This window comes from Lissotriton vulgaris, chromosome 6 (genome assembly GCF_964263255.1).
Source record: "Lissotriton vulgaris chromosome 6, aLisVul1.2, whole genome shotgun sequence".
NCBI classification, from domain to species: Eukaryota; Metazoa; Chordata; class Amphibia; order Caudata; family Salamandridae; genus Lissotriton; species Lissotriton vulgaris.
The window spans coordinates 705,740,553-705,762,768 of NC_141694.1; the positions used below are offsets into that span (position 1 = coordinate 705,740,553).

Consider the following 22,216-nt stretch of genomic DNA (forward strand, 5'->3'; position numbering starts at 1 on the left):
ACGGACACACATGTCCTTAGGACATGTGTGTGTGCAACATGATGCGAAAACAACATTTCATGGGTGCAGGGGGGTTCATTTGAACCCCCCTCACCACCCTTGAAATGCAATCAGGATTTGCGATTTTCAAAGTGCGAATTCGCAATTCCCATTGATCCCTATGGGCCTTTTGGCCGATAGGATCAATGTGAATTGCGAATTCGCACTTTGAAAATCGCATAATATTTGCAATTTGGTAGAAATTGCGATTTCTACCGAATCTCAAATAATTTGCAAAAATATTCATGCATCCCGTTTTGCGAATTCTAAAATGCGAATCGCTATTTTTCGCACTTTAGAACTCGCAAAATCCCGGGATGATGCATGTGGGCCCTAATCTCTAGACACGTGTTTCTGGATATCATCCATCATCAGTAGAGATAAAAACTAATGTAATCTGGGGTTGCTGAGCAACCTGTCACAGTCCTTTCAGGTCCCAGTACCCTCCAAAGGTGCACAAGTGCATCTCCAAAATGGTTCAAAATCATGCATTTTATTCACTGAGATACTATGGAAAAAGTGCATCCTGTGCTAACTGGAGCATTATGGAAATTGGCAACGTTTGCTAATTGGAGCATTATGAAAACCCGCTTAGTGTGCTAGATAGGGCATTCTGAACATTTCCAAAACGTGCTAATTGGAGAAATATGGAAAATTGCAGAAGAACTATGCTATTTTCGAAACGTGGTACCTGTTATAACCGGGACAATATAGAAAGAAACAACGTCCTCCCTTGGGGCGATTGCAAGATTTGTAAAGTGGCTTATCATGAAAAACTGCAAAGTGTGTTAATATTTCCATATTTCTGCCAGATGTAACCAATATTACTCGGCGTCGGTGCTGAACAATGGACCATATGCCACTACATTTCTCAATGTTAATGTCAGGAATTTCTCGCACACCTCCCACAATGTGCTTTTAAACCACATACATTTTGTGTTTTTCTTTCTGGTTTGATGTGCTTTCATTTCTTTATTTGCTGTAGATTCCCAAAATTCCTTCGTTTATTTATTTATTTATTTATTTAAGAATACCCGGGCCCCTGTTAATTGGTCCTTATTCGTACAAAGATTTTGACCACGATCTCTCATCTACTGAGTTTTAAAATGGTAAACTTGCAAACGTTTTCCATAGAATTCCCTTTAAGTGGTCTTTAAATCTGACAAGTGATAATACTGATTGTGGTTGGCCAAAACACATCGAAATGTCTGCCTGAAACCTAAGTTCCCGTCTGAACTTTTGAGAACCAAGTTGACACATAAAATGTGCAGAGCCATAACTGTTCGCATGCAAGGTTACATTTTTTTATTTCTAAAACTCTTAATTTCAAATCCAGTTCACAGTCGTTACAAAATGATCTTGCAAATGGAGCTAATGTGCACATCAAAAGATATGTATTACTACTTCTTATTTTGCAAGTTCTGAAATAAATCCGTGTGTAATCATTATTCATTGCTGTTAATAAACAAGTCTTATCATACGAAGTTAATCAATGTGACAGTTCATGTTACAATCGTTTTCGGTCGTATGTAGTGTGATGCATTCTGTTGACGTTCAGCTGTTACTCGCCTTTTTGCTTGAGACACAAATTGTGCCAACAAAAAGCTGTGTATACTGGTACAAAAGAGCCAATCAGAATGTAAACATGGCTTCGAGTAAGATACTTGTCAGCTTTTCCACACAGCGATATTTTTATATATTCTTGCTTGACAACCCATCATTTCTTAGAAAGGTTCATTGCTTTTCATAAACACACCTTCAGGACTTGAAAAGTAATTCCAGAAGGCATCGAAGGCCAATTTCCATCTGTGTCACCTCTTTAATAGACTTTGTTGCTTAGAATACTTTAACAACTTCTCTGAGCTTTATTTTAGAATATTGCACAGAATTGTGTTGGTTGACCCTTTCAGCCAAATTGAATATTCAAGCACCATGGCTAGCAGCAACACCGTAAAGTGGAGCCAAATAGAGGGGATGAGCTATTGGGGCAAAAGAAGTGAAAGAGGACTCGTTTGGCTTGGTTAGTTTGGAAATTCAGTGGATTTGTCACGTACAGACATTGGCTATCTTTCCTTTCGCCATGGGTTGCCATTCTTGTGTCTGAGGTATATCAGACCAGGTTAGATGGAATTGGTCATTACCTTACTTTCATTCCCCTTTGATATCTACCAAAAATGTTTTGTACATAATCAGTCAGCTTACAAATTTCTCTGACTTACCCATGAACACTCGTTTGGGTAATACACAGTGTTTTTTCGGTCATTTTTATTATATATAGCGCAAACTAGTCCCAAAGGCATCAGAGTGCTTTACATGAGTATAAGATCACATTACAAAAGGTCATTTTTTTATAGGCATCAGGAGACTAATTGATTTGCCCACATCGCAGTACGTTGAGCCAACGCTGGACTTAAACCTTTTTCCCCAGTTCCAAGGTCATAAGTTAAGGACATTTTATGCCACATCTCCTACAATCCTATTCACGTCTCCTAGTCTTGTTCCATCATGGTGTTAGCAGATGTGAATATTAATGCCCCCACCTTTTATATTCTGACCTTTGACCTACCTTTCATGGCTACGATATAGGACAGGGTAATCTTCTTCCAGCTCAAGGGCTGCATTGAATGATCAGAGGTCTCTGATAGCACAATCTAGCACTGGAGCAGGACTACCCTGGTCTGTGTGTCAATGCTATTTCATGATCACTGACCGCTTCTGCATTTCAAGAACTCTTGTATTGAACTTGTTAGCCTATTTGAGTCATTCATGGTTATTGTTATAGGTCCTGCAGGACGGACCCAGTGGCTACCATAGGATTCACCCTGTAATGGGTTATGCCATTCTGACATTCTCCCAATGTTACACCATGAGTCACTAAGCCCCATATGTAGGCCTGCTTCTCTTTTGGAGTTTAGGAGTGGTCAGTACCCTGATTTCTTATGTGTAATATGTATGTGAGACCACTGGAAGACATCCTTAGAAAGCATGGTCTGCAGTAGTACCATCAACAAACTTCTCACATTCATAGTCCCATGTGATTCAAAGCTTAGTGACAGAATTTGAGTTCCCAATGGCCTGTCTAAGGGAATTTTCCAAATTAATTGAAGAAAGTCCTCTGAAGGTCAAATGGTGCAGGACTGAGCCGAGGTTTTCAGAGTCAGTGAGCCATTTGTGATCCGCGGGACTTAGTGATCACTTGATCGGTCTCTCAGGGACATCTCCTCCAATTCAGAGCCTGCTAGAGCTGCCTACCACAAGAGTTTTTAAAAATACAGACCATTCAAAGTCAGATCACCTACGTTCCATTGTGGGCACCAACGGTCACAAGAGCTTCTACTACAGTTTCCCTTTGCTTAGTTTTTGAAAAACCCAACCAATAGGAAACATTGTACCCCAGACTCCATTGCAAGCAGTAACAGTTATATGACCTCCTGCCCACAAACATATTTTGCATTAAGAAACCTGCTACAATTTTCTATGCACAAGCTTTTTCAAAACTACACCCTGGAGAACCATCACAGTTCACACTTCAATGTGGGCAACAACAGTCATGGGACCTCACACTCATGGACCTTTCCTCCAATCAGAAAAATGCTTCAGTTTCCAGCCTCCATCTCTCCCAGCATTGAGGTCCTAAGTAAAGACTGGACAATGAAATAAGACATTGTCTGTTTGTGCCTGTTATGGCCACAAAGGGCCTGGGACCAGAACAACCATCTCCACAACAGCAATATTAGCCAACTCAAGAGGGGAAACAGCAGCATGTGCCTGGCTGTCACATAGTACTACCCATACCCACAATCACAGCCAGACCCACATATTGCAAACACTGAATCTACTCAAGAACAGCTAGCAGCTCCAACCTTATTCAAATCTCACTGACCACCTCACACCCATTAACAACAGAAAGCACATTCCTCCTCAATCTACTGTTATCTGTAATATACTCTCGTAACATTTCCTGCCTCATCTCATAACGACTTTGATGCACTCTTCACCACTTACAATTGAGCCACACCTGTATCGTCACACATCTTAGAAGTCTTTGTACTCCACAGACTGCAGCATCTAGTGTGCAGACCACAAACCCAAGTAAGGAGGAAGTCTTGCTTTACTCAGATATTATTAGGCATGCGCCCTTAGTGAACCATTGTCTCCCTCCTCCAAGACTCCAATCCTACTAGCAATGCAAGTACAAAGAATATGAAGGACACCCTTCTCCCCCTCATTAGCACTATACACATAAGATAGCTCATCACTGGCAAATGCACATCAAAGACAACATCCTTAACCTCACCACCTTCCAACCATCCACTGGAAAAAATCCATACCTCTGGACTGGACTGCTCACCTCGACATTCCCATCACCGTGCTACATGTCCAGCTAACATTTCAAGGCCAACCACAACAAAGATCACATAATTTCCCCTCCTTCAAGAACCTTCCAATTGACATTATACTTCACAAACTCAGCACCCTCACCAAAACCTTTACCCCGACATCCAGTTTAAACTTTCTCATTGAAACTTCAACACAACCCGGAAGAACCTCATCAACATCCAAGCCCGACTGAAAACAAGAAAATACAAATCAAAACCATATACACCCTGGTATTAGTAACAAGGAAAGAAGAAATGAAGTGAAGAAAACGATATCACCAGATGACCTTGTTATACAAAAATAGCTTACTTCACACACATATACCTATTCACTTCTACTATCGCCAACTACTATACTAGCACCATCAATGAAGATTCGACATGAACTAAACACTCCTCAAAAAATCAAGTTCTGGATAAACTGCCTCCTTAGCCTACCAATCCAATACTTAACTGACAAATGTAACACTCGCAACCCGTGCTTTGGAAATACATAAAAGATTTATTAGCAAATTGGCAATGCCAAGTCATAATTCACTTTTCCTTCTATTTCACAGCATTCGAAAATTGCAATGTTACCCTTCTCTCACTCAGAGACCGTATGAAATTCTCAAAGGTCTCAAAGCCACCTCTGTTGGTCAGAAGCACCAACACCCCTCTTTGACAGCATCAACGCCTCCCTCATTCAAAGCATCCTCCCATAACCTCTCACGACTGGCCAGAGAACACTTTTCACTGATAGTAACATCAAAATTCACCAGTATGCCAAAGGCACACAACTCTATCTGAATGTTTAATCAGCTTTCAACATTCAGAGACTAAAAACTGTCTCCACCTCATCCAAATAAGGATTATTAGCACCTACATGTAGATCAACCTGACCAAGACCAAATTAATTCTGTTTGGCGATAACTGTAAACAACGAGTCCATAGTTGACTTGCCGAGATGCATCTAGATGGTGTTAAGCCCCAACTGGCAACAATTCAAAATTGTTTGGAGTTGTTTGGAGTTGTTCTCAGTAGACATATACACTACAAGGAGTGTATTGCCAAAAAAACCAAGACAGCATGGTATCAATCTACCTCCTGAAAAAGATGTATCCTTTCCTCCCTAAAATGGGTTCGGAACTGCCAACCAAGCAATTGTAATCTCAAATCAAATTGATGGATACGCCATGCTCAATAGCCTCTCTGTTGGTTTATAGTGTGGCCTTAGGGCACAATTATGAGTTTGGTGGTGCGGGAGTGGACTGCCACACAGGTGGCCCACTCCCGAACCGCCAACCCGCGTGCCTATCGCTCACCAGATTATGAGTTTTCTCATGTCTGGAGGGCTTTTTTTGGTGGTCCCACAGCAGTGCCTCCGAAAATGTGCACCGCAATGGGAACGCCAAAAACAGTTCCTGCACACCATGGACTGTAAAGTACATGCTGTGCAGGAACTGGGGTGTATGCACACAAGGGGCCCTCTGCATGCATCCCCATGGGCAACAGGGGCCATGTAGAGCCACCTTTATTTCAGGACTGCCAGCCTTTTTATGAAGGTATGACCTCCATGACACTGTTGGCGATCCTGAAACCCGTTATATGCATGGAGTGGCACCACCAGCATATTACTGAGGCCCTGACCGCCAAGCCACCACCAGGGAATTGCGGTTCCCTGGCGTCTGTGGCACTGCAATGGTTGTCCGACCAATCAACTTGTACTCGGGTGGTCAGACTGCCGGTGGCTGGACTACTAGCACTGCGCCCCTGGAAGTCTGTCGGCCTTCGGATTGCCAGACTCGTAATAAGGCCCTTAGCGGGGATCGCTGGGAGTCCTCTGTGAGCTTTGGAAGTGTGCACCAGCCGTGTTACCTAGAGCTTGTTGTGGCACTTATGCATGAAGTGAATCAGAGAGGTGTAAGACAGCCACACTAACAGATACAAATCAACTTCGTCTTGTCTGACCTGTTCCGGATCACGTGGTGCCAGCCAGGTCTCTACCGCTCGTGGAACTTACTGTGGTTTTTCTGCATCTTTCTTCTTAGCAGGGGTGATTTGCTTGAGACATGTTCAACATTTTGCAGAATTAGTTTTAGCAATTTGTACTTTGTTTTTCGAAAACGTATCTCATAATTGGATGTTCATATTCGCCTGTAGGTGGTCTAGACAGCAGCTTGTTCATTACAAAAACTGAACACACAAATAAATAGATGCACCGATTTCTTGCATGCCCTTTCCGGTTTCACCAGTGCAGAATGGGTTGCTACTTCCTGTGACACGCCCAGAGGTTGGTTCGGGTGAGCTGTCTGCTGTCTCACTCTCTTTAGCTTATATTGTGACCTTGTGGGTGCCTGTGGTGGCTGGTGAGATTTTACTATGGTGGCGCAGGAAATGCCTGTTCTAAATATCGGCGAGCAAGCAAATCCAGAAAACCGTACTATTTGATGGGGCAGCGTGGGCTAGCTCTACCCCCAGGAACACTTAAACATAGATGCCAAATGGTGCTTTTTAAACGACATTTCACGGAAAAATGGCTAAGCAGGAATTATTCTAAAAGAAAATTCTATTACAGCCTTGAAGGTATCAAGCAACCATTTCGGCTGCTTCTCCTCTTTCGCCATTTTGTCTCCACCCCTCATTTTCTCTCCTTCTCTACTTGTATCTATCTCTTTCTTCACTCGTTTCTTTTTCTGCCATCCATCTCTGCCTGTTTCTCACCTCCTCTTTCTCCCATTTGCCGGCCCTCTCTTCCTTATTTCTCATTTTCACCCTACCCCCGTTTCCTATAATTTCATTACACACTTTTTCCATCTACATGCACTTTAACCCCATCTCCCATCTAATCCCACATTCCCCCTTATTGTCTTTTCTGACTTCTGTTTTAACTACCCTCCATATCAATTCCACCTCCGTCCTCTATTTCCTCCTGTTTTCCCCCCAACCTTTTCCCTTATTTACTCTCCTAGCAGCTGCCAGCACCCCCCACCCTCTATTGCACGATCCCAGAATCCTTTGCATGCATCTCTCACATCCCAACACCTTCCATACACACCTACTCCTGTCCAATAAACAAAAGGCATGTCTTGTCTGGATGGCTGGCCAGGAAGTTCCAGGGCCCTTATTTATGAGGCCTTGCGTCAGTTTTGCGCCGCCGGTGCGTCACTTTTTGTGACGCACCAGCGTCGTAAAAAATGCGCCTTGTTGCGCCATATTTAAAAAGTGACGCATCTAGGTAGATGCGTCACTTTTTAAACCCCTGCGCCACATTATACCTGCGTCAGGTATAATGTATGCAGAGGGGGCGTTCCCCTGCAAAAAGCCTCGTAATAGTGACGCAGTGAAATCTATGAGATTTCACTGCGTCACTTTTAGGATGCTGTTGCGTCAAAATCTTGCGCCTGCCTCACAGCAGGCGTAAGACTGACGCAAGCCCTTTCACATGGGGCTTTCCCCATGTGAAAGGACGCATTGCTGGAGTTGCTTCACTTTTGTGACACACTCCAGCAATGCGCCACTTTTGCGCTTACAGATACGTCAGAAATACTGACGTATCTGTAAGTCCTTGCGACATGATGCGTCATACATTAAATATGACGCATCATTGATGTCGCAAGGAGTGCGCAGTGAAAAGTGACGCATCGCTGTTTACACGCAGCGATGCGTCACTTTTCATAAATGAGGTGTGCTTATACATGTATTCACTGCCACCCAAGTCAATGATGACACCTTTACAATAAGAGATGTCTACAGCCATGAGTAAATTCCTTTCATGTAGATCCACAAAACGACTTATGTGATCAGGAAGAATCTTTGCTATAGGCCAACAAATCTCGCATAGTACCACTAGGCCCTGGCCAGCCATATTACTGTAAGGGTGCATTTAGCCATATAGAAAGTGTGTGTTTTATTGCTCAGTTTCTATTGGTCAGTCTGTGCTGCTTTGCAGCTCCAAAAGCCAGTGATCATATTTTACATACAGCACTGGTTTTTGGAAAAGAAAATGGAACAACATAGCACAGACTAACACTATGACTCTGTTAATTAACACTGGATGCTGCCATCCGCAGTGGTCTAAAGGTGACAAGTTCAATTCCCATCAAGACCGACTCAGACTTACATCCTTTCAAGGCTGGTAAATAGAGTGTGTTAAATGGTAATAGTAACAGCTGTCATTTAACTCACTTAGCTTAGAAATGGCAGCAGTGTGGTATGAAGTGCGATAACAGCTATGTGATAAGGCACTGAAAGTACCTCGGTGCTTAAAGAGGGAATATTTGATGAGCCGGATAAGAGGGTTACCGTTTACCTTCAATTGCGATACACTGGGCCTGCATTATATACACTCCTTAGGAGCACAGTAAAATGACACATTATCAGCGACCACGTGAGGCTGTCAGAAGGCAAACTCACAGAGAAGGCCGTAAAGGTGGTCCTCCCAACTTAATAAGGTGAATGAATATTATTGACTACCCATCTTAGAGAAAAGTAGGTTGATACGTTATTTCTTTGGTGCTGGCACATACATGGTACAGATTATCATATGATAGTATGCATGTTTTATGTCTGTATCTAATGATTTGTCTCACAATGTACAGGCAGTGTTTAATTTGAACCGGTGGTTTCCGGTGCTCAGCATTGTCACTTCATTGTGAACACCAGCTCTTATCACAGTCTGCCACATGGTGGCGCTGTCTGTGTAATTTAGAGATACGCAGAACAGCTGTTGTAACGTTCAACATAAATTAAAAACGATTTATTCCTGCTGTCCAAGCCATTCTTATAGCTTTCGGGGCTTGGGATAGTCTGAATTATTACACTTGTAAGAGTGTTATTGTTAACAGTTGTGTAACAGTTGTGTAAGTATTGTTGTTGGCAGCGGTGGCAGTGGCAAGGGGTGGTTAAAGCTGCAGCGGGCTCCTGACGAAGGCCCTGGCACATATTATTTAACAAATTGAGCACTATGTGCAGTGACATCTGAACTGAACTTACTGCATGATTGTCGCCTGTGGAAAAAACACACTTCACTGGGGTGCATGAAGCTGCTGCCAGGAGGAAGAGGCGCCGCTCTTAATAGACGCCACACTTGTGCGCGTGAGCACCAGGCAAGACCGAAATGCAAGAGACAACTTCGGTCGTCGCGCGGCCGTAGGTTATTTCCGATTCCAAGTCATTAAAATGAAAAGACATTTTTGAGAAAAAACAAGGCAGTTGATATGGTCTAAAATGCAGTGGAGAAGCAAAATGTCAACACACATCATCATTCACAAGGAAACATCAGACAAACCATGTAAACAACATCAAATCACTTGCCAGTCCTTGCTTGCACTGTTTAGGAAAAGTAAAGGGATCACACACACTTAAATGCAAATGTGACTAGTACACACCTTTCTGTGAAAATCTTTGCATAGGTTGTTTTGAAATATTTACAGTGAACGAATGCAGAAGCCCAGAGGGGCTAGATCTTGTCTAAAGTAAATCCCGGCTAAAGTAATATTCCAGATGCAAGAAACCGGGGTAGGTCTAAAGTGGTAAATCGCCTTTGGTCCAGCCTAACTCTCCTGCCAACCCCAACCACACATCAAAGTTCTAATCAAACTAGTTGAATATCATATGGGGCCCTCTTTAAACTTGCTGGTCTTAATTTGTGGTCAAATTTACTCCGTATGTAACTCATGTATTTACTCCATATGTAACTTGTGTAACTACTGCACCCTACCATAGCTACCTCAGAACTATATCATACACATATCCTACTGTCTACTTCATAATTCGTGTACATACCGTTACGGATGTACGTCGTTACAACGCATGCTTTTACAACGCATGCCTTTACGACGCAACTTTTACAACGCAAATCGTTACAACGACTTGCGTTGGGGGGCGCTGGATAGTGAATAGTTTAATTTACTATTCCAACTCCAGTCCCCGTGGATAGTAGGGAAAGTGTTGGATAGTAAATTAAAACTATTCCCTATACTAGAGCGCCCCCCAGCGCAAGTCGTTGTAATGACTTGCATTGTAATGGTTGCGTCGTAAAGGTACTTCGTTGTAAAAATTGCGTTGTAAACGCTGTTCACCTACCGTTACTAGCTGTTTGTATTTTTGACCATGTATTTGTATTTATTACATATGTAACCCGTACAACTGCTGCTTTGCCCATTCTGAAAGGGGTTTTAATACTTTCGGGTCAAGTTAGCGCTATACAAAACTCGATAAAGAAATAAATAAACTTTCTTCCACTGGGTGTGAGAAGGTCACCAGATAGCACACCCCCCTCTCTGTCAGTTGTCGGTCGACCCGCTGTTATAGCAAGCCTGATTGTCTGTACAAAGAGGTCATTTCCTCTGTCATACAAATGGATACCATCAGCAGCAACATATTCCTTGCCTTGCCCGTGAAACAACCCATGCCTAATTGTTGCGATGGAATGGGTCGTATATGGTGCCACAGCATGCCCAAGCCAATAATCCATCAACCCCTGCTCCACCCTCCAGCCCATTTTCCTAGTCTAAGAAGTTTTGAGCCAGATCGGGCAAACACAGTGCTTGAAACAGCTGGATCACCAACACCCCAACACCGGATCTGCTCGGAATTAAGGCCCAATTTAGGTACTGATGTTGCCGCAACAATTGTAAAAGAATAGGATGAAAACCCCACCCCTAAGTAAAATAATGCTTTTTGGAAAATCAGAATGAGTAAGTGGAGATTCCCCCTCATGCACCAAAGAATTGGGGTGGGCAACCTGCAGCCAAAGCACTGGAAAACCTTTGGCCAGGTTCACTGGGCATCCGTGGAAACCTGGTGCCCAGACTCATTGACCTCATCTGTCAATTTCAGATTTTAGGATTTTTACAGACAGGTTATTATCCTGGAGGACTACGTCTGTGAATTCGTTCCCTTGATGAGAATCTTGTGGTGATGAAGTACCACCTCGGACACACCAAACACTCAAAAGAATACCAGGGCATACGCTAAACTAAAGAGACGTGTTTCTAACCATTGCTGGGTACCCAGTAAACCTCAGAGTCCGACACTGGGAAGCCGTGGGTGATAAAATGAGTTTCTCCCACCCCTGCTTTACGTTGGACACTAAAAGGAACTTGGGGGTATCCTGATCGCAACGGGAATTTGCAAAAAAAAGGTGTTAGCACTTAATTACTTCCTCACCGCCCTTGGGTACTTTCCTCCCTGCCTCTGTTTTTGTATGAGTCTCAATACCTTCTCTCTGGCCGTCAGGGCGGAGAGAAAGGATTGCACAGCTTTTTTGTAGACTGTCTTCATTCTTGGGGCAGTTGTTGAGGTAGTCAGATCTGAGTGATAACGGCACGTAGACTCCACAGATCCTGTGGGGTAGGGGTCTTCACCTGGTCTGCTCCTAGGTGTAGATTCCTAAACTCTGTCATCCTACAAGACAAAGTATCAGCAAAACTGGTATCAACCCAAGGAACATGTCTGGCAACAAACTGGATATTGTTCAGCAGATAGGACAGCACCCAAGTTTGTAACAGCTGCGAGCACAAAGTAACATTGTGCACTACTACTGTTGACAGCTGTCACCGTTGACATGCTGTCAGACCAAAATATTTATTTTTCGTGCCTGACGTCTTGGACCCCAAGCCCTCAATGCAACCACAATAGTAAAGAGCTCAAGGAATGATACTTTCTTTGATAGGGTTGTCATATTCCAGCCTGGTGGTCCATGGACCACTGTCCCTTAAGTATGGCCCTGTGGCCCATGTTGCCTCCAGCATATGTGTAAAAAGGCAGGTACCTGTTAGAGGCGATTGGCTGAGGCTAAATAGGTGTTCTGCTGAAAGTTTTAAAAAATGAAGCCATATCCCCATGTCCCCCTTCACATCCCTGGATAGCCTAGAGATGGTGTTTTGCTTTTAGGCGTGAAATTGCCCTTCCAATGTTCTTCGAAAATGGTTGACCCATATGAATGGCTCTCAACGCAAAGCTCAGCTGGCCCAAAAAGACCTGGAGTTGGTGTTTGGTGAACTTGCTGGCATGAAGACAGAAATCCAGAGCTTGGAAGAATACACTTGTTTATCCTTGTTGAGTAGATTTGTTGAGACAATTTCATGGCAGATTAGGCTTTCAGAAGGCATTGTTTCTTAGGGCTTAGTGGTTGCTGCTCTCTCCCCTTGTAATGCTTTATGGACAACTTGGCCTCTGTTTGACTTTCGTTTCCGCAGTATGAGCAGATATGCTGAACTTGCATGAAATCCCTCTGAAACAGCTTTTCTTATTGTATTGCCAATAGGCAAGATTCCTCTCTTCATTAGCTCTTGAGGGTGAAAGGATTGAGGAAATCTGGACGCCCAAGGGCTTGCATGCAAATCTACATACCACAGATTAACCTCCCTCAGATCCTCTGCTACCTCAGGCTTGATATCCTTCATCAGGACCTCTTTGCCACATACGGCACCTTCGTGAAGACGCTCGACTTCGTAGGAGATTTACCTCCAAATTGAAAAATCCAGTAACCTTTGATGTTGCATATACATTACGATGAGAATTAGAGAATTCTACGGAATGTACAAACGAAATTGAAATAGCCTTGAGAAAGCCCTGGCGCCAATCGCATAGAGGGCGAAACACGTGTCGGCTGTCATTGCTCGAATTTGCACTAATAAAGATTGTCTTTTCTAAAACTAGAGCAACCTTATCATTTGAGTGGCATCTTGAATTCACGACTACAGGATTCAACCTTAAAATAATACGCATATAATAATGGAAAACATACTCTCCTCTTCCTAAAAACTGTATAATTTTGAAAGCTCTAAAGGTCCAGAGCTTTGAGTATGTTTCCTCTGTCTTCATAAAATCCGGTGAAAACAGATAAAGCACTGGAATCCTTGAACCTTTCTCTTTCAGTTGATATCCTTCATCTGCCTGAACTTTTCACATACAAAAGCCACTTGTAACGAGGGGAGTTGCAGGCCGCATTGTGGAGCATGGACAAGGTCCGAAATTAACTCCAACAGGGTTTTCTCGTGCACAGTAGGTACAGATATAGCAACGCCTGTGGCCCAGTTGCCAACAGTCTTGTCCACCCAGACTTTCTTTGTTTTTACTTCGCTATCCTTTACCAGTCCTTTACTCCCATTCGATGATATCCAGTTTTATCAGGGTAAAGGTGTGTTAAAAATCGCCCTTCCAAATCTTCTCCTGCACCTCCAATGGTATGTGTCCTGTTAAGGAGACTGCTGATGAGAGCATGGTTGCCGCGCTACAAAAAAGAATAGGGGTCATGTCATGGTGGGGGTGCCCACCTCAGCATTGATTGTTGTCACTGGAGTAGTGGTGGTGGCAAATTTGAGGACAGGCACAGGAGTGGGTGTCTGTTGTGTGAGAAGGTCTTACTGACAGGCTCTATCCGAAGACCCCTGCCATCTGCTGAGGTTGTGTTGCTAAAAGAGGGACAACTGAGGGTGTTTGTAGTACCACCTGATCCTGAGCCTTGCACCCACACTTGTGCTTCTGGGCTAACCCCAGCTCTGGGAATGCACAACGCGTTAACTCTAGATGGATTGGCTGGCTGAGCAGGGTTCATGGGTTGGCTCCCAAAGACACTGACCAAGGGGACTGCTGTGAAAAAGAGGGCTCTGGCTCACCACCATTTACGGGCTATACTGGCTGGAGGCCATTAAGTCAAACATTGAATTGCACCCTGTATTGTGATGGGTGTATGACTATTTTTTGCTGCCCTTGAATCCATATGTTCGTGCTAGTCACCTCCCCAACCGCCGTTGTTATACAGTGTTGCACACTCCCTGTAGAGACGCTGCGTCAAGCTGACAATGTTTGCTAGGGGACTGGACAATGGCTCACTTTCCTTGAAAGGACCTTTCCCAGTGGCTTCAACCCACTCCTGTGGGAAATTGGAGCAGGCAACACTTCGCGGAATCGAGCATGCACCTTGCAGGCTCTCTGACCGGGTGTAGAAATGTTCAATGCCAGGGTTTCTGGTGGTGGCTCTGATATTTTTTCTTAGATCCAGTCCATCCCAAATGCCTGAGAGGCCTTGGGCAACTTCTTGATCAGCTGATTTTGGGGGCATACTAAAACACACAGGGGACAAATTAGCTTAGTGCCGGAGAATTAGCCCGTGCCCCTACTTTTAACTTGAGTTATTTTGAAACTGATGCCCTAGAGGAAGCAATTCCGATAAAAGGATCTCCAGAATTGTGCAAACAGTTAAGCCCATTAAATAAAAGAGGACCACCCCTTCAGGTAAAAGAAAAAAAATAAGAAGCTGAGCATCCCAGCTAACATGCTAACTAGGCCAGAGTTGAGTTCACTGAGTTGCACTAAGCGGAGTCCCGCGAAGTGCCGAAAAAACTCTCCCACACTATGTGTAGTTCCGCGAGTGGCTGAGTCCGGTATGCCACACTGTTGGTGCAAATTTTTAGCACCACAAGTTTCTCCCGTTCTGTAAACTCAATGCGAACGGAATCACGGGGGTGCCAAGGGTGCTGCTTCTTTCTGCGGCTCGAGTAGATTTTCTACTCGACCGGCAGTTTCCTCAATGCGAACAAAAGGTTTCTCAACGTGAGTCGTAGTGACCTGCACGACAGCCCGTGTTCAGAAATCTCCCAGGGAGGTGGTCTGCTGCGCAATATATCTTGTTCATGCTCGCCAACTTATGGTTGGCGAGCCGGGTGCGAGACAAAACTCCGCTCTGTGTCACATACTTTTTCGGAACTCCGCAAACTACGCCGGCAGAGCGGAATTCTTTGCCTACCACCAATGCTAACATTAAATACCTTCACCTACCTGTAGCTTAGAAGAGGTCTCTGCTGTAACACCGGAAAATGTAGGATGCGCATGAGCACTACTGCCAAAAAGGTATACAACAGACCCACAATTAACATATATATGTAATGCATAGCAATGTGAAGCATAGGCAACTTCACTTTACAAGGGAAATTTAACACAAGCCAGGGGTGCCCGAAACAAAAAAACAGCAAAAGAAAGTTAAAACGAACAAACTCAAGTCAGCCAAATAGTAGCAGACATGAAAATACAAAACAGTAGCAAAAAATAAGAATGCCCTAATACCTTCCTTGTAGCTTTGTATAGCGTGACTTGGCCCAAGGGCATTAGAGCACTTTAAAACAAAACCCGAATCATAGAGCTGACAAGAAAGGATTAGAATATGACATGATGGAACGGGCGTGCTAGGGCTGTAAAGTAACGCCTGAAGCCCAGACCTCACTGCTAGGACACATCATCACCTCACCCATGGAAGCAGAATCGGGATTAGACTTGGTTAAACAAAGCAAGCTAAGAAAACCCCGCAGACTACAATGAATGAAAATAATATATGGAAAGAACTCCACTAAGTGATAAATGCAGTGTTCACCAGCTTGCGGTCCCCTTCCATCAATGCCCATCGACAAATACAAGTGGTGCCACCCTGGGTCAGTACCACACCCCCCACTGGTCTCCTCAGTACTGGAGGAAGCCCCCGATGCCAGGCTAACATAGCGCTGCTCGTCCGGGTCAAGGGGGGGAGAGGGTCTATCCACGCGGCCAGCCAGGGGTTAAAGAGGGCGCCGGCCTGAGACCCCAGGCCAAATACCTTCGGCCCTGCCCCTCCCCCGCCGGAAGTGACATCACTGGGGACTCATCGAGTCCCAAACACTAGACCACTCTTTGGGGTCTGTGCCATCCTGTGGCACTAAGGGTGGCGCCCTCTTAGGTGGCCCCCTTCGGTGGCCCGGGGCAGCCTGTGAATGTTCTGAGACCGAGAGATTCTAAAATGTCACTTTCTTCCCAGAAATGTCCAGGACGAATATCGTCAAGGACAACTCAACTTTTTCAATATGCCAAACAGAACTGAAAATGAAGTGAAATTGACAGGGTTGCTCTGAGGCAGCCCTGGGTAATCTCAAAACAACTCTGTCATTTCAAATTCTTTTTTTTTTCATTAGGGAAAGTGTACATGGAATACACAACATGAAACCTGACAATGGCAGTTTTTTTTTTATTTCAAAAGATTTTTATTGAAGACATTTTCTGATATGATACGGATACAGGATTGGCTGAACAGGTGCTCAGCACTGTAGCCATGAAGCTGCACGCTGGAGCCAGCATCTGTAACTCTCTGGGCCAGATTTACAAAGGCTTTGCACCGCAGAGCCAACGCAAAATCCGTTTCAGGATTTACAAACCAATGCAAATGTCATCCTGATCAGTTTGGAATCTCAAACCTTGTAGCGTCAGCTATAGGTAGCCAATGTGCCTGCTGAGAGTCAAAAACAAATGAGGGTCAAACTCATTACTTTTTATATTTTTTAATGTATTCTATCAGATTATTTTGCAATATTTTCCTCCAGAGGTAAGACATGACTTTATAAACCTCCAGGTGCACTGCTGATAATGGTGAAACGGACTGGAAGCAGGCATTCTGGTACCGGTTTCTGGGTATTACCCTTCATCAGCCAGGCTAGCTTGAATCCAGTGGCAGAGTGAGCAAGGGACCCACGTCTAGGCATACCCATCCCACTTAGGGTAAAAAATGCTATGCAAACAAATGATGGATGGAATGCTGAATAAATCATACATTCACCCACAGTCAAGAGATCTGGGTTAAAGCCATCGTTCTTTTGCTCACCATGCCACTCCAGTTTAGACCCAGCCATATGCAAATCATAAATTTTAAATTAAATTAAAAAAGAAACAAAACCACTTACCCTGCGCTCGCCGCATCATGGACTTGGCGATGTGGCGAGAGCAAGGTAAGCGGTTTAATTTCTCTTATTATTTTATTTTGCCTATTCCCTCGTCTGTCTACTTCTCCCCCCACCCCTCCACTCTTACCTGCACAAGCCGCCACTGGGGTACCCAAAACTGGTGGTTTCAGTAACTCTGGGGAAGGATTAAATGGGATTACATTTGGGACCCTTAGCATAACATTAGTAATGAGGCAATACTCAAGGATTTTGTAGGTCCGATCATGATCCCCCTGGCTCCTTCCTACCTGATATTCCGCTCCGCTGCTTTTAGCACCTGGAATCTCTGGATGAAATGCATCCGGCTCCATTTGGATCTTTATTATCAGTTTGCATCAGTGACACAACATGCATGCATATATTGAATCATACATCCTTAGTGGGGGGTAGTGTGTAAGGGAGTTGAAAACTTGCTCTCTCAGTTCCCATGCAATGCTATATATTTTTGCATCTATCATACACATTGTCATTGGGGTTATAAGCTTTGGGAAATGCCATACGTTATTGGCTAGGGCATAGCAGACTGGGCATCAATAGTAGCAGAGCCTTAATCACCTGGTTATACAAGGCGCTACGCGAACTGGCAAATACACCCCTGGTGACTTTACGTGCCACATTGGAGGAGGACATCGGACGTCCACTGCATGAGTCGGAATGGGTCAAGGCCCTTGAGGCCCCCAAAAAGATATCTAGGAACGCCCGATTCAAAAACATACAGTACAACATACTCCATAGGGCGTATCTGACGCCAGCACGTTTACGAAAATTCTATCCCGACACTCAATTCCTCTGTCCCAGGTGCCACTCCCCGGACGCTGACTTTTGCCACATGTTTTGGAGCTGCCCCGACCTCCACTCCTTATGGCGGACTGTACATGATATTCTGAGTGAGAGACCTCACGAGACTTACGACCCTGGCCACTTGGGAAGCTAGCGCGTTAGGCATATTCAGAATACAGAAGCATCTTAAAGCGCATAAGTGTTTCATCTCACTAGCATTACTACTGACAAAAAGATGTATAGCCATGCACTGGCGATCTCCCACGGGCCCCCCTACAGAGGCTTGGGTGGGAGCGGTATGTAAATGGGCAGCGGCAGAGGAGGATGCTCTACGCGAAGATGCGATTAAGGGAGCCCGAAAACACCCCATTTCCATGAAATGGGCCATGCTACTCCACCGCTTTAGACAGTTGACATTCGACGAAGACCCGGATACACACTCGCCCGCTCCCGCTGCCCCTCCTCCTCCCACGCAGACACGTCCGCGATCCCAGAACCCCCGCTGATGACACACCCGTGCTGCCTACAGTTGCATTCTACACCCCGTACTTCTGTCGACTGGTCCCTGCACACGACCTGACACAGAAACCCCCTCTAGCGACCCTGGCATATTATCGCATGACTCACTGACCCATTAGTCACCCGACCCGTATCCTTCCTGATCTGCTCGCACTCTGCGCCCACATGCATCTTTCCCGAGTTTACACCCCCCCAATTCTCCAACGATGCTGGTACATGGACTCTACAGATTCAACCCACTTGCCACTGATATAATGGAACTTTTTAAGAATGTTCTACTTTTTATTGCCTATATATCTAACAATAAGATCTGTATTGTTCAAATAATAAAATGCCAATAAAAATAAGTTTAAAAAAAATCAATAGTGGCAGAGCAGAGCATGGTGAAGGTGTATGTTTGCATGCAGACATGTTTGTGTGTTTAAATATTCTGGTTACTTTTTTAATGACCATATTTTTTTCTCTACTAGGTGAACTATCATCTGTATCCCCATGAGGGTCTTCCCCAACTCTCTCACCAGCTGATGACCTTAGCAAGATGTAAGTAAACCTCTTCAATATTCTTATTCAAAGTAGTGGTTTTATCTTGCAGTATGCATGTGGTATGCTTTGCCTGATCCCCTGAAACTTCTACACTACTGTGGAACATTTCAATAAGGGTCTGATCCTTACAGAGGTCAAGGTGGTAGATGCATTAGTCAAGCCAGACTCGCTCCCTACCATTATGGCTCGAAGGCCAAGTGAGGTGGATGTGATAGCAACTACCAGCTGGACAAGGTGGAAAATAGTGTTTCATTTAGGGGTGGATAGAAAGTATTCCCCCTTTTACCGATAGGAAATAATCATTTTCTATCTGCAATGTTGGAGCAAACCTGCATTAAAAACCCTGAAGAAATTACATATTGAACTGCTGGATGACCTAATCCCAGATAGATCCTTTGTTACCAGCACCAAGAAACCGGTTGGTGTATGTGCGCTTTATAAATACTTTTAACATAACATAGCGTACAAATATTTAAAAACGGAGGAGACAATGCATTGGCGATATTGCTGTGTCACCAAATGCGACATGAGGCCAAACTGGTACACTCAGAGTTCCTTAACCCTCCAATGGAGCAAGAGGTTTTGACTAAAATGATTCAAAGGAGGACACATCCAAACTGATTCAATACCTACATAAGGAAGTCTTATACACAAGGGCTTTCCCACTTTGTGTTGCTAACCGAGAATGGCAACTTGAACTTGGGAGAGGAATCATTGATCATTTTAGGCAGTACTACTGTGCAGAGGTAAAAACCATGCCCCTGAAATATAGACATGAGCTTCTACATTATAGGTTTTTACCCCAGCTGAACTGTACTTCTAACCAAACTTCTCGATTTATGCCAGGAAGTGTAATAAAATCAAAGAAGTGTAAGGTGATACATGCAGCTTCATTGCTCTTAACATGGAGTTGAAACACAATGGCTACATATTGAGGGAAAGTTGTTAGTATAATCAACGAAATGTTGGAAGTCCAGATAGTCCCTATGCCAGAGATAGTTCTATTGGGATTTGCGGCTGGTAGACCAGTTGGCATACGGAGGCTTACATCTATGGCCCTACCGCTGGCCAAGAGACATGTGGTGGAATGCTGGGTGAGCCTTAGAGCACCCACAGTTGAAGTATGGCTGAAGGATATGACATTTTGCACTATGATAATTGATGATTACACTAGTCGCATACACCCCAAAGCAAGACCAAGGGACGTTTGGGAGCCATATGAAGAGTATATGCAATTGCAAATCACAAACTCTTTCTCATGAAAAATGGTAGAGGTACAAGGTGTGGGAAGGATGCATATATTTCGAATTCTCGATGTCCTACATGTAGTAGTACAAGAAGTGATGTAATTACATTGAAGCATGGTAAACGTGAAGTGCTAATGAATTTATGTGTACCGAATGTAAGTAAATTGCTTAAAAAAGGATTAACCTCTTGGCTGCTAAGCCATTATTTGAATTCTTCTTTAATTTCCATTGAAATCAATGGAAAGTCCATGACGAGTTACCCTTGTCATTAGCAGCCAAGAGGTTAAGATTTATAATATGCCTATTTATATATTCCATATTTATTCGCTTGTATTCACCAACAGGTGCTATGTATTCATTGCTATCTTTTATTCTTATTGTATTTTTTAAGTGTTTATTAACAATTTATGGCTGCCTTCTTATTTTTGTATTCAACATGTATTATATTGTAAAACTCAATAAAAAATGTCAACAGAAAAAAAAAGGATTAAGGACATACGCCATGTGAGTGAATTTTTATGATGGATTGTTTAAAAATTAAAATACAATTAATTTAAAAAATAATAAGAGTGTGATCATTGAAGCCATGGAACAACAGTGAGTGCCATCCTTTGTGTTCATCTGTTGTAAGGCTGCTCCATGTTTAAGAACATGTGTTTTAAAAGAGCATATGTAAAAGAGTGTTATTTTCATCTTATGGGAAAGCAGATCTCCAGTGTTTCCTTCCATATGAGCCATGCAAAGGCTTGAGTTTACTGAGTGCTGTAGTATTGTGAAGAGTGACAATAACACCAGCACCACCCTTTCAGATTTTAAATAAGTTTATTATAGTCACGTGATTGGATAGAAAACTCGCCCATCCGAAAATATGATAAGCATTACAGCGTGATGTCTAAATGTTGCACATTTTAGAAGTTGTGTGTGGCCAGTGCTTAATTTGAGCCGGTGGTTTCCGCTTGTGACAGTCTGGGGTAAGGTGGCACTGTCTGGAGAATTAATAGATTATCACAGCAACATGTCATTATTAATTCATTATACATTAAAAATGTCTATTAGCTGCCACTCAAGCCATTGTTATAGCTTTGGGGGCCTGAAATAGTCCGAATTCTCACACTTGTAGAAGTGTGATGGTTAGTATTTGTGTTGTTATTATCACTGGCAGCATGGCAGGGGCAATGCGTGGCGCAAGCTGCAGTGACCACCTGACGAGAGCACTGACATTTATATTTTTTTACAAATTAAGCACTGTATGTGGCCATACCTTCTGAAAAGTATTAATGATGCTAGGCATGCAAACACTGCTGTAGCAGATCACAACACACCATCTGCATGCCTGCTTGGAATTCAAGCCTGTCTTTTCGGGCCTGCACATGCCACCTCACCCACTGCTCCTTGGCTCATCCTGCTACTTATGTGCGTGCATGTCCCCATGGAACCATTCTGTAAGAAGAAGTCTGTAAATGGGGTCTCTGGAAATCGTGGAGGTCGTGGTCACATGCAGCAGTTTTTGACATGCCCTCTTTTGTCTCTCAGTTCACTGTGTCCAAATTGAGGTCTTTGCGGCATGAGATATTCAGTCCACTAAGCATGCACTCTGACATTAAAGCAGCGGAAGTTGATGGATGAGGTTGCAGACCACTCGTCAATGGCATTGTTGTATTATCTACTGAAGCATGCTGAACTTACAGCACACCATGAGATTGGGGATGATACCCTGCCCATGTAGTCGAACGTGAAACTGTAAATCCATGGCAAACTTGTTCAACCAATCAAATTGTGTTCAGGACATCAACGCTTCTAGTGTGATTGCCATTGAGTACCTACCTACCCAATACCTCCTGGCAGGACAGGATCTCGATCGACTAATTTGTATGCAAGGTGAATACATGAGTGATCAATTAATCAATATCTTTAATTAAATTTTCCTGGTGGTTTAATAAATATATCCCAAATCATTGTCCACCAGAAGCTTTGTTAATTT

The 22,216-nt window shown here is 43.7% G+C and overlaps 1 protein-coding gene across 2 annotated transcripts in view; it reads left to right on the top strand.

Moving 5' to 3' along the window:
• SCML4 (Scm polycomb group protein like 4) overlaps positions 1-22,216 on the top strand; it is a 488,412-nt gene that overhangs the window by 131,339 nt on the left and 334,857 nt on the right. For both annotated transcript variants that reach the window (XM_086926686.1, XM_086926687.1), the window contains exon 2: positions 18,916-18,985. In XM_086926686.1, the coding sequence (XP_086782812.1) occupies positions 18,970-18,985 (16 nt within the window). In that variant the 5' untranslated portion in view covers positions 18,916-18,969. The remainder of the gene's footprint in view (positions 1-18,915; positions 18,986-22,216) is intronic.